Here is a 13,090-nt window from a genome sequence, read left to right as displayed (position 1 = left end):
GATCCATCCATCCACCTTGCTGCCTTGGCTGATAAAATTCCTCTGTGAGGCTCCAGGGCTGTGGGCAGCCAGAAGGGATTGTGCCCAAAAGAAAAGCACTGCGTGGGTGAGCCTTGCCTGGCTATTTCCAGAGCAATGTGGTTTTAGATGAAGTCAACACTGGTGGTGTTCCAGGTCAAAATGTAAATAACTCATCAGGAGGATGTTAAGTGCAGTTTATTTTAAATGTGTTGGGGCAAAACTTGAAGTAAATCACAATAAATATCAGTGGCAGCAAACCAGAGATTGGATCTGAGTTTTGTAGGATCAGACTTGAATTCTCAGAGAATTCCTCCTTGAGCTGAAGAGGGATTATTATGGATCCATGTGTTTCCATACACCTCTCTATACATCACATCCTTTGCCTTCCTGCTGCATTTCAGTGTGTTGGTACAGACAGAAGAATTCATAGATTTGTTTGTGTGGTTTGTGGGATTATGGATATCAGGCACTTATCCTTTCTACAGTGTGTCTTAAAATTAATCAGATGCACATTGGGCACGCTGAGTTCTCCTGGACACTAGGAATATTTGACTTGTGTTTCCTGCCCTCATCACTTTTCTGCCTATCCTGCACTCCTGCTTTTCTCTTGGTATTGAATTCTGAACTTCTGAGGATTAAAGTGAAGCCTTCAACTGGTTGCCTTTTTCTGTTGCCATTGGACTCTCTTATGATTCATTAGATACTTTAGCTAAAGTGCCAAGCAGAAAGGAAAATGGGACAGCTGCCACAGGGATGTGTAGTGAAGGAGCTGCTCCCTGTGAGGGTGGGCAGGCCCTGGCACAGAGCCCAGAGCAGCTGTGGCTGCCCCTGGATCCCTGGCAGTGCCCAAGGCCAGGTTAGATGGGGCTTGGAGCAACCTGGGACAGTGAAGGTGTCCCTGCCCATGGCAGGGGTGGCACTGGATGGGCTTTAAGGTCCCTTCTGACACAAGCCAGGCTGGGATTCTGTGAGTACATTTCCTTACCACAGACAGACTGAGACTTGGAGGCTGCATCTGTGTTGCTGAAGCAAAAGGAATAAGTTGCAAGGAAAATCCTGATTAGATTGTGAGAAGAATTACCCACAGAGGGGCTGGTGAAGCACAGGGATAGGGAGTGTTCATCCCAGCACACTGAACTGAAGCAGGCCCTGAGTTGTGTGGTCTAACAAGATTTAGCCATGCTTTGAACAGGGGGTCAGACCAGATAAACTAAAAGAAGACCAAACCCTTGCTCCTGAGGCTGGTGGTAAAACCTGGTTTGCATCCACATTGCTAAGATGTAACCATGTTCTGCCCCATCGTGCTTGGATCTGGGGCTCTTCCAACCTTATGGTGATGCTCTTCAGTCCCCAAGATTTTTGTTTGTGTTGGGTTGGTTTGGTTTTTTTCCTAGTTTTACTTCTTGAAATCATCTAAGAGAAGCCTCTCAGAGCAGGGTATACAGGACAAAACTGTTTTGGGCCTGAGGGTGGGAGATCAGAGGTGGACTGAGCAGGGGGAATGGAGCCAGTCCAGACTGGGATCAGCCATTCTGGGTTAGGAGCAGCCCCTGAAGTAAATGACTTCTAGATTTCTGCTTGTGCTTTTCTGGCCAAGGTTCAGGTAAACCACTCTAAAGCAGGGCCAGGAAACACACTGATGCTTCAGCACAGGCTCAGCTGGGACGTGAGCCTGCTCCTGGGGCATCCTTTCCCAGTGCTGTGGATGTTCCCTGAGCTGTGCCATGTCTGCCAAGTACCTGCACTGGGAGTTAGTTATCTGCAATGTGCTACCTTGGGGGTTTCAAAGCTGGGCTTGTGCATGGCTGCTTGTGGGCCAAGCAGATGGAGGAGTGATTGTGTCCTAAGTGGGAGTGTGGGATTTGCACTGAGAATCCTGAGTGTCCTGAGTCAGAAAAGCTCCACAAGGATCATCCAGCCCAACTCTCTTTGCAGTAAAAATAACAAAAGCTGGCTGTCCTGGTCCAGGACATGCCTCTCCTTTGACTTGAGCAATGCAGCACAGAAGAATGTGTGGATAAATCAGGATTGTTTATTTTTGGGGTGTGTGGATATTGGTTTGAGAGGATTTCCTCATTTTTTTCCCCTTGCTGGGACAGGAATGGATGGATAGTCAGTGGTGCTTATTTGAGATGGATCATCTGAGAGTCACCTGCCTGCTGTAAACAATAGGTGTGCCACATCAAACTGTGCAAAAGGATTGGGATTCTGGAGGAATCCTGGACAAGCTGTTTCCCTCTGTAGTGATGAGGAGCTGTGTTTCTGCCTGGGGATGGACATGTGGTAAAAAGCAGTCCTGGTCATGCCCTGTGCTCCCAGCAGAGGCACACACATTGGGATGTGTGTATGAAGTTGCCAGCTCATCCTTGAATAGCAGCTTCCAGTGAACTGTAAATGTAACGCAGAATGTGCTGGAGACAGGAATTTGAGGAAGGAGGAATTCCACCCAACAGCAGTGCTGAGACTTGAAAATCAAGCTAGGTTTTCTTCTGGCAGCTTCAAAGCAGGGAGCTCTCTGTAAATGCAGGCTCAGGAATAACTACAGCAGCTAATCAAGGGCTGTCATTCTCTTCAGCAGCTCATGGGGCTGTAGAACAAGCAGGGAAAGTTTCCTGTGTCAGACTCAGGAAAACAAAGAGGTACTGCTGAATAAAGAAGTTATTAAGTTCTCTAGAACTCTGTTTTTGCGATGATTACCTCTGTAACTGAGCTGCTTTAGTCTGGCTCCTGGAGCTGCTGCTTTCCCTTCTCATCCCTGGCCCTAGTGAGGCCTCATTGTGTTCACTGCTACAACTCTTATTCACTGACATTTTGAGGACCAGTATAATCAAGTAAATGCACAGCTTGCCTTGCTTAGAGGGATTTGATGCTGTACCTAAAACTACCACAGATCCATCATGTCAGTGTCCCCATTGTGAGGGAGAGTGGAAGGAGATCTCTGGTGAAAAGGGAAGTTGGAGCAAATTCAGAGGTTGTCCATCTGGGAACTCTGGGTTACAGTTAATTTTTCAAAGTTCTGAAATTAATTGGTTTTCATTGACAGATTGAATTTATCTTGAGCTTTAAGGTGTGATTGCTCACAGCAGAGGAATTTCAACCCAGATATTGCTGCCGGTGAGGGTTGTACATTAGATTTAACACCAACACAATTTTTTTTTCTCTCTTTCTTTTCCCTTCAATTCTTCTGCCCCCTGGACATCCCCTCCCATCCTCCCTCAGGCCTGTATTGATGAGAACCTGGACATGGTGAAGTTCCTGGTGGAAAATGGAGCCAATGTGAACCAGCAAGACAACGAGGGCTGGACCCCTCTTCACGCAGTGGCATCGTGTGGCTACCTGAACATAGCCGAGTGAGTGAGTCTGGGGCTGCTCTGGGTATTTATAACACTTCCCTGTGCCTTTCCATTCAGAGCAGGTACACAGGTGATGAATACTCTAAGCCTTGTTCAATGCTTTGGAAAGCAATGCTAAAAGAAGTGCTTTTCTCTTGATGTTGAATTCTGAACTTCTGAGGATGAAGGTGAAGCCTTCAACTGGTTGCCTTTTTCTGTTGCCATTAGACTGTCTCATGATTCATTGGATACTTTAGCTAAAGTGCCAAGCAGAAAGGAAAATGGGACAGCTGCCACAGGGATGTGTAGTTAAGGAGCTGCTCCCTGTGAGGGTGGGCAGGCCCTGGCACAGAGCCCAGAGCAGCTGTGGCTGCCCCTGGATCCCTGGCAGTGCCCAAGGCCAGGTTGGACAGGGCTTGGAGCAACCTGGGATAGTGAAGGGTCCCTGCCATGGCAGGGGTGGGACTGGATGGGCTTTAAGGTCCCTTCTGACACAAACCAGGCTGGGATTCTGTGAGTGCATTTCCTTACCACAGACAGACTGGTGTGAGCACTGCTGTGGTTAAGTGGGGACTTTCAAGTTCAGCTGTCAATCCAGCACCACCAGTACATCCACCACTAAACCTCAAGTGCCACATCCACTCCTTTTTTGAGCACTTCCAGGGATAGTGATTCCACAACTGCCCTGGGCAGCTGTGCCAGGGCCTGACCACTATTTCTGAAAAGAAAATTCCCCTAATCTCCAACCTGAACCTTCCCTGTTGCAGCTTGAGGTCATTTCCTCTTGTCCTGTTCCTGTTCCCTATTGGAGAGACCAGCCCCTACCTGGCTGCACCCTCCTGTCAGGAGTTGTGCAGAGCCAGAAGATCCCCCCTGAGCCTCCTTCTCTCCAGGCTGAGCACCAACCCTTTATTCCTTACCAGTCATGCCATGCTTATATATTTAGTCCACCACAGCTACCAGAAAGTTTCCAAAATTTGAATTAAGATAAGTATTTCTTAAATTAATTGAAAATAAATTATAAAACCAGGCAACCTCACCCTCCTATATTTGTGTGCTTAAACAGATACTTCTTTTACTTCTCAGAATTCTACTGATTAAAAGATGTGCAAGCCAAAGAAGATGTCTGTTGTTGTAAAGTTATGAGAGGAAAAATTTAAAAATTGGTGATACTTCATGAGACTTTTTAAAAAATTAGTAAAATTTCCTTTTCTTAAAAAAAAAAAAAAAAAAAAAAAAAAAAAAAAAAAAAAAAGATTATCAGGCTGTCCTTGCTGCAGGTACCTGATCAGCCACGGGGCCAACGTGGCTGCTGTGAACAGCGAGGGGGAGGTCCCGTCCGACATCGCGGAGGAGGCGGCCATGAAGGACCTGCTCCTGGAGCAAGTCAAGAAACAAGGTAAAGGAGGGGCTTGAATGGTGAGAGCTGGCACCCCTAAGAGTTTCTGTGTGAGAATTCTGCTGCCTTGCTGTCTGTTGGTGAAGAGATCTGAGATCTGGCCCAGGAAGCAGCAGGCAAATTTTGCTTTGCTGTCAGGACAGTGGAGCAGATACAGGAGGTTTGTGGTCTCTGTCCTTGGCCTTCTTCAGAGCACCACAGTCCTGAAATCTGATTCATCAGATCTAGTTACTTTTAAAGTGAGATTTAATTCTGACCTCTGATACCAATGAAAGGTCTTGTTTCACTAAGGCTTGATAAAATTGAGGTGAGATTTGTTGTGGTGATGGAAGACTCAGACGCTCAATATGAGAATCAGCAAGCTTTGTTTTTTGAAGAGAGCATCAGACATTTATTGACAACAAGTTATAAGCTCATACATATTCTGTAAGCTAAGCAATCTATTGGTTATACTATAATTATCAGCTCCTCTCTAACTTCTTCATTCTTTATATTTTACATTTACTTATTCTCACGTCTTTGTCTCAGCTGCAGCACTTTGTTATTGTAATCCAGCTATGCTCAAGGCTACAGTGTCCTTGCAGGTGCAGGGACCCAGATTAGCTGGGTCCAGCACCCTCCCAATTCTTGGTCAGCTATCCAAAATTCCTCCACAAGATTTATGGGACTGCCAAAGGCAGGAACCAGGAAATGAATATTCCAGGCCTGGAATGACATGCTTTATCCTGATCTTTCCCTAGTTTTCTTCTGCCATATCCCCTTTCTCAGCAGGTGTGCCTCGCTGAGGGGCTGCTCTCCAGGCTGTCCCTCCACAAACATCCCTGGCTGAAGACTAGTTTGGGACTGATGTTAAAATAAAGAATTGCTTTATTAGGCTAAAATTTTCTTCATACTCATGGAATTCATTTGGGAGTGGTTGAACGTCTGCATGTGTGTCTGAGAAGTTTAAATCATGTCTATGAATTTCATCAACAATGTTGGAAAAGGAACCCAAGGAATTCCTGGAGCTTCTATCCTTGGACATAGGCAAAGCTCAGCTGCATTCATGTCTGAGCTGGTTCATCTGGCTTTGAAGTTACTCTCCTTGGAGTGTGTGTTGGGGCTACAGAGCCCCACAGACTCTGCTCTGGATTATTTTATTCCTTCAGGTTTGAGGGGGTTGCTTACATGCTGGATTGAATCCAGTCCCTCTATCGGATATATTTTGACACATGGTGGTCACTTTGTTTTTTAAGGTATAGTTAGGCAGGAATCAGTCCCTTGGTGCTTTGTCACCCCTGTTAATGTTCCTGGGCCACCAAAGGCACAGCTTGCCCTCAGAGAAGCCAGGCTGGCTGTCACCTCCTTATTTTCCATGGGCCTTAACAGTTTCCAGGAGGGTCCGCTCCATGGTCTTGCTGTGCACAGAGGAGAGGCCAATTGGCCTGTAGTGCCCCAGGTCTTTCTCTTGTCCCTGTTTAAAAATGGGGGTTATGTTTTCCATTTTCCAGTCCATGAGAAGTTCACCAGACTGCTACAACTTTTCAAATACAGGAGTGACTTAGATACTTCCTCTACCAGCTTCCTTGGGTGCATCTCACCAGGTTCTGTGGACTTGTGTACCTTCAGGTTCCTTAAATGACAATAATGAGGTTGAAACCTTACAGGACATTGAGGCAGTGGTTCTGCCTTACCTGCAGGTCTTTTGTCTGACACTTTTTGGGATTCTGCTTGCATTGCCTCACCACATTAGTGGCATCCTGCTAAGATACCCTGAAACAACCATCTGTCTCCAGATGAAGATTCCCATCTCACAGTTTAAAGGATCATATTGCTGGAGGAAATGGGGTTGAACTTTAAATAAGCATCTGTCCAGCTCTGCAGCCTGTCCTCAGCAGGGGCTGTGAGCAGATGCCTGCTGCAGACTGTAACAACAGCTCAAGTGTGTACAATTGCCCTCCCAGCCTCCAGCCACTGTGCCTCCAGAAATTCCTGAGCCAAACTGGCTTTCTGTGTATTTGTGAGTGCCCCATGGCTTTCTGTTTCCTGAGCTCGTGTAGCCCTTCTTGGGAACTCCAGCATGTTCAGGAATTGTGTGTAACAGCTACAAACTTGTCTAGTCCTTGGTCTGAAGCCAGTTTATTTCTGATCTTTGCAAAATCCTGCAACAGTGGGTCTCACAGGGCCTCACTCTGAGTTAAATGTTTTCCTTGGTTCTGTTTTAAACCTAATGCCCCATAATTTAATTAGCAATTATGTCATTCTTATACTAAAAGTATTAATCCATAGGAACACTTGCACTTCAGGACCCTTCTTGATTTTTGAGATTTGTCATCTTCTAATTTGTATGTTTTCCTGAGTGGAGAGTTCTACTCTGATTAATCTTGTTTGGATTGGTATCAATACTTGTGATTGATACGTTGTCCTTCTATGATCTCATTGCTTAGGAAAACAAGTCAAAGTTGGTTTTTCCTCTCATTGGTTTAATGAGTGTGTCAGCCAGACACCTCCCTCTCCACATCATCCTCCTGCCTCCCCACACCTCCACCTGCCCCTAAGCAGTCACTTAGGCCATCAGCATAGACTTCTTCTGGCCTTCTAATGCCAAAATTATTTCAAATTGTGTTTTGTCAGAATCTGGGGGTGTGCTGCTCAGTGGAATAACTCAGCCCTTCTCTCAGCATGCCTATCAGGAATGCCTCTGGAGCAGTGCAGGTTCCTGTGTTTGTCACATGCAGTGTCCTGAATATGGAGTGAGCACAGAGCTGGCATCATTGAGCTCTTGCAGGAGACACCTGAGGGTCCTCAGACCTTCTCTGTAGATGTTACCAGGTCAATTGAGTCAGTTAAACTGTTGTTCATGACTTTGTTATTTCAGTCTGGGACACCCTTAATGCACACCTGAGCTTTTAGCTAATTGGACTGGGTTGCAACCACTGGCCCAGCTTTCAAAATTTTTAACTCGGGCAGTTTTTGAAGTCTCTGTCAACGACACAGAAGAGGCTTTTGCTGATTGTTTTGTGGAAGATCAGAAATAGTTTACCAATATTTTATAGCAAATGAAGCATAGGTTAAGTGTAACAAGTACTTCAGACTTTCATCTCTTGTTGGTTTTTGTTCTGTGCTTCACCCCCTAGGTGTGGACCTGGAGCTGTGCAGGAAGGAGGAGGAGCAGCAGATGCTGCAGGACGCCCGGCAGTGGCTGAACAGCGGCAGGATCGAGGATGTGAAGCAGCCCCGTACAGGAGCCACAGCTCTGCATGTTGCTGCAGCCAAGGGATATTCTGAAGTCATGAGGTAGGAGCTCCTCCAGGGCTGATGCATGAAATTAAGGCTGAAGACATCTTGCTTTACATTCAGAGAAATTTATTCCATACTGAGATTTCCAGGTTGCTGTTTCTCTGTGGGGTTATGTGTACAGCCACAGTGGTTCACCCAGAAATACACAGGGACTGGAGGATTCCCTTTCATACCTCCAGGCCTTTTTAGAGTAATGAAAGCTTTTTGGAGAATGAGGCATAAATTAGGAGGTCTCTAATTTTTCTAATCACAAGATCTGATTTTCACTATTACAGTTTCAGGACTAGCAAGTTAAACAGCAGTAGGGGATAAAAGTATAATGTTGACATACAAAGTGACAACACATACTGCATGAGAGTCACAAACATGACCAGTCTTGTGGGAAAATGCAGTGTCCACCCCTGTCTCACTGTCCTCTGCCCCTTCATGTTACTGCTCCTGCAGTGACAGAGGGATTCCAGCACCTCACAGCTCTGCTGTTCTGGCACTAACAAGATTATTATGACCATAAACCTGCCCAGTGTAGCGTTTCCTGATAAAAAAACATTAATATTGTTACAGGTAATGTCAAATTAGGCTTTCCACCAATAAAGCTTTCTTCTCTGCTCTTTATTTGTGGCTGGAGCTGCCCATGAACATAGAGCTCATGGAATCCCAGACTGGGTTGGGAGGAACCTTAAAACTCATCTTGTCCCACTCCCTGCCATGGGCAGGGACACCTTCATCTGTCCCAGGTTGCTCCAAGCCCTGTCCAGCCTGGCCTTGGACACTTCCAGGGATGGGGCAGCCACAGCTGCTCTGGGCAATCTGTGCCAGGGCCTGCCCATCCTCACAGGGAGGAATTTTTACCTCATATCTAATCTAATCCTGCCCTCTCTTCATGTGAATCTGTTCATCTTTGTGTTGTTACTACATGCTCTTGTAAATGGTCTTTCCAAAGTGTCATAGTAGGACTCACTCACTCACTCACTCACTCACTCACTCACTCACTCACTCACTCACTCACTCACTCACTCACTCACTCACCCTCCCCTTCCACAGCTGGGCAGAGGAGAGAAAAAAATTACCAAAGTGTGCATGAGGTGAGATAAGGACTGGAGAAAACCCTGCAAGGGCAAAACAGGCTCAGCTTAAAGTTGCAAAGTGAATTTATTACTAACAGAATCAGAGGAGAATAATGAGAAGTAAAATAAGCCTCTAAAACACCTTTTAACTCCAGCCCCTCCCTCCTTCCCACTGACAGCACAGGGATACAGGGTGTGGGGGTTTGGTCAGTTCATCACTGAGATTTTCTTTGCTGCTCTGGGAGAGGTATCCTTCCCCTGTGAGACCCTGGGTTCTCTGTGAACTTTCCAGTGTGGCTTCACTCTCACAAGCAGCAGACCTCCCAAAACTGCTGCAATGTGAATTCCCCCCACAGGCTCACAGTCCTCCCAAAACTGCTGCAATGTGAGTCCCTCCCATGGGCAAACAGTCCTCCCAAAACTGCTGCAGCCTGGGTCTCTCTTCCCACAGGGTGCAGTCCTCCAAGGACAGGCTGCTCCAGCCTGGAAACAGAGCCCCCTCTCTCCACTGGGTCTGTCTCTGGATCACAGCTTCCTCCAGGCATCCACCCACTGCAGTGTGAGCACCTCCCCTGGGAGGTGGCTGAGGGTGGATCTCTGCATCCCTGTGGATCTCTGCATCCCCCAGGGCTTTGGGTAGATCTCTGCATCCCCCGTGGATCCCCAGGGGCTGTGGGTGGATCTCTGCATCCCTGTGGGTCGCCACAGGCTGTGGGGGGATCTCTGCATCCCCATGGATCACCACAGGCTTTGGGTAGATCTCTGCATCCCCCGTGGATCCCTGTGGGCTTTGGGTGGATCTCTGCATCCCCCATGGATCCCCAGAGACTGTAGGTGGATCTCTGCATCCCCCATGGATCCCCAGGGACTGTGGGTGGATCTCTGCATCCCCATGGATCTCTGCATCCCCATGGATCCCCAGGGGCTGTGGGGAATCTCTGCATCCCCCATGGATCCCCAGAGACTGTAGGTGGATCTCTGCATGACCCGTGGATCCCCAGGGACTGTGGGTGGATCTCTGCATCCCCCATGGATCCCCACAGGCTGTGGGTGGATCTCTGCATCCCCCATGGATCCCCACAGGCTGTGGGTGGATCTCTGCATCCCTGTGGGTCCCCATGAGTTGCAGAGCACAGCTGCTTCACCACAGCCTGCAGAGGAATCTTGGCTCTGGTGCCTGGAGCACCTCTTCCCCTCATTCTTCTTGGTGTCTCCATGTTGTTTCCCTCACATATTCTCACCTCCTCTTCTCTGACAAGAAGAAAAACTGTGCATGCCCACTTTGTTTTGATTTCCTTCTTAAATCTGTTGTCACAGGGGTGTCACCAGCCTCTCTAACTGGCCCAGCCTTGGCCAGCAGCCTGTCCATCTTCAGAGCCATCAGGGATTGGCTCTGCCAGACATGGTAGAAGCTTCCAGCAGCTTCTCACAGAAGCCACCTCTGTGACCTGCCTGCTACCAAAAGCCAGGCTGTGTAACCAGCACACAAGCTTACTCTATTGCCTGTGTTAAAATCCATTCTGGAAGTGTTCATCTATCTTGATCCTAAGTTTCATAATTTTAAGTGACATGACTTGATGTCAAAGAGCTGTTTCATATCAAGCCCAAGCATTTTACTGTACTTCATGTTTCTGATTTGTATTCAGTCATTAGAACTTATAATTGAGTGATGAGCTGTCTGTACCTGTACTGTGCCCAAGAACAGGAATCTAACACAGCTCATGTGAATAGAAATGTGGTATCTCTTGAGTTGGAGGTGTTGGTCCCATCACCTGTCAGGGGAGGATTGTGTATCCAGTGCTCCTTGATGAAGTTCAGTGTGTGCAGGATGACTTAGCTCTGTACAGTCTCTCCTTGGCATTAATTGGGGTAATGATAAACACATATCACAGCAAGCTGCCATTGTTTCACTCTTGTGTATGTGGTGGCTGTGCTGAAGTTCAAATCCCGAGCTTCAGTGACTTAAACCAAGGGGGCTGACAGCCAGGAGCCAGCTAACTCTAAATGAGGCATGGAATTTGTCTGTGACCTTGAGTCTCTTAGCAGCTTTGTTTCTCCTTTCTGCCAGCTGGAAAATCAACAGAAACTCAGCACCTAATTTACAATTTCTTTCACAGAGAAGCCCACAGCTGCTCTGCTGTGACTGTGTTTTATTTAGCACAGTAGCACTTTGGTGTAAAGCTGCAGGAGTTTCCAAGCATTGGTGCCATGTTGGGGTCCTGCTGGATTTCCCTCATGCTGTGCAATGGTGGCTCTGCATGGGGGAATTTCCCACAATGGAAATTTTCAGGAGCAGTTTGACCAGACTTGCAGGATTCCCCTGGGATGTTATTCACTATTTCAGCAATTTGGATAATAGTTTTGATACCGGAGCTGCTCAGAGCTCTTGCCTGGTTACTGCCACACCATTGTGCACATGGCTCTGGAGCTCCAGACTACCTCAAACCTTTTGTGTTTGTTTTGGTGTTAAATATTCAAGCTCCAGGTGCTGTGAAACACCAGTGTTCTCCTCTGATGGGGAAGGGAGGCTGGAAGGGGCACAGCAGTGAGGGTAAGGGAAGGAGATCCCAGGCAAGTTCACTTGTGGAAGATTTGCTTGAACTGTCCAAGGGCTACTCTGAAAAAATGGATTTGGGTTGTTTAATCCAAATGAGGGTTGTTTACCATACACGTTTTACCTCTGTCACTGTCCCTGGTGCTTCCCTGCAGTCCTGTTGGTCTCCTTGAGGACCACCCCCCACTGTGGCCTTGTGTTCTCAGAGAACCAAGCTGGAGCTCCAGTTCCCCCATGTCCTCTCCAGTTCCCCCATGTCCCTCTCCAGTTCCCCCTTGTCCCTCTCCAGTTCCCCCATGTCCCTCTCCAGTTCTCCCATGTCCCTCTCCAGTTCCCCCTTGTCCCTCTCCAGTTCCCACATGTCCTCTCCAGTTCCCCCATGTCCTCTCCAGTTCCCCTGTGTCCCTCTCCAGTTCCTATGTCCCTCTCCAGTTCCCACATGTCCCTCTCCAGTTCCCCCATGTCCTCTCCAGTTCCCACCTGTCCCTCTCCAGTTCCCCCTTGTCCTCTCCTGGCACAGGGATGCAGCTGAGCCACTCCAGACTCTCTCCTCTGCTGGAGCAGGAGTTCAGGGTGGGTCACCAGTGCCAGATGAGAAGCCAAGGTGTTCTCCCAGTTCAGGACATGCTGAAAGGGAACCTTATCAGTTTGGCATGTTCCAGCAGGTTTTACATTGAAGTCACTTTTTGTTCATTTCCATCACAGTTTTGAGCACATCAAGTGGGAGGTTGCTTTGGTTAATAAACAAGTCCAGAAGCTCCTGGCTGTTATGGAGCCAGGCTGCCCACTTGGTGCCTAGCAGGGGAAAGTGCTCTGTCAGGAAGTCATTCCTGAGGGGCAGAGATCAATGCTGCTGCTTTCCTCAGGCTCCTGATCCAGGCTGGGTTTAATCTGAACGTTCAGGACAATGATGGCTGGACCCCACTCCACGCTGCTGCTCACTGGGGAGTGAAGGAAGCATGTTCCATCCTGGCTGAGGCTCTGTGTGACATGGACATCAGGAACAAGCTGGTCAGTACACAACTAATGCAGGTATTCTAGAGCCACATTGAGAGTGACTGATGCCTTCTGCTTGATCATGGAATCATAGAACCCCAGACTGGTTTGTATTCAGAAAAACCTTAAAGCTCATCTCATCCCACCCCTGCCACGGACAGGGACACCTTCCACTGTCCCAGGTTGTTCCAAGCCCTGTGCAGCCTGGCCTTGGACACCTGCAGGGAATGAGCAGCCCCATTTTCTCTGGGCAACCTCTGCCAGGGCCTCACCACCCTCACAGCCAAAATCTCCTTCCCAATATCCCATCTAACCCTGCCCTCTGGCAGTGGGAGCCATTCCCTGTGTCCTGTCCCTCCAGGCCCTTATCCCCAGTCCCTGTCCATCTCTCCTGGAGCCCCTTTAGGCACTGGAAGGGGCTCTGAGCTCTCCCTGGAGCCTTCTC

At 48.0% G+C, this 13,090-nt stretch overlaps 1 protein-coding gene across 4 annotated transcripts in view; it reads left to right on the top strand.

The window, feature by feature from the left end:
- The window catches only part of PPP1R12B (protein phosphatase 1 regulatory subunit 12B), a 137,283-nt gene that overhangs the window by 31,658 nt on the left and 92,535 nt on the right, over window positions 1-13,090 (top strand). For all 4 annotated transcript variants that reach the window (XM_059487755.1, XM_059487754.1, XM_059487752.1 and 1 more), the window contains exons 2-5: window positions 3,241-3,371; window positions 4,634-4,752; window positions 7,869-8,028; window positions 12,516-12,660. In XM_059487755.1, the coding sequence (XP_059343738.1) occupies window positions 3,241-3,371; window positions 4,634-4,752; window positions 7,869-8,028; window positions 12,516-12,660 (555 nt within the window). The remainder of the gene's footprint in view (window positions 1-3,240; window positions 3,372-4,633; window positions 4,753-7,868; window positions 8,029-12,515; window positions 12,661-13,090) is intronic.

The sequence above is a fragment of the Ammospiza nelsoni genome, chromosome 23 (assembly GCF_027579445.1).
Source record: "Ammospiza nelsoni isolate bAmmNel1 chromosome 23, bAmmNel1.pri, whole genome shotgun sequence".
Lineage (NCBI taxonomy): Eukaryota > Metazoa > Chordata > Aves > Passeriformes > Passerellidae > Ammospiza > Ammospiza nelsoni.
The sequence above is the reverse complement of the archived record's forward strand: the minus strand, read 5'-3'. Positions and strand labels throughout refer to the sequence as shown.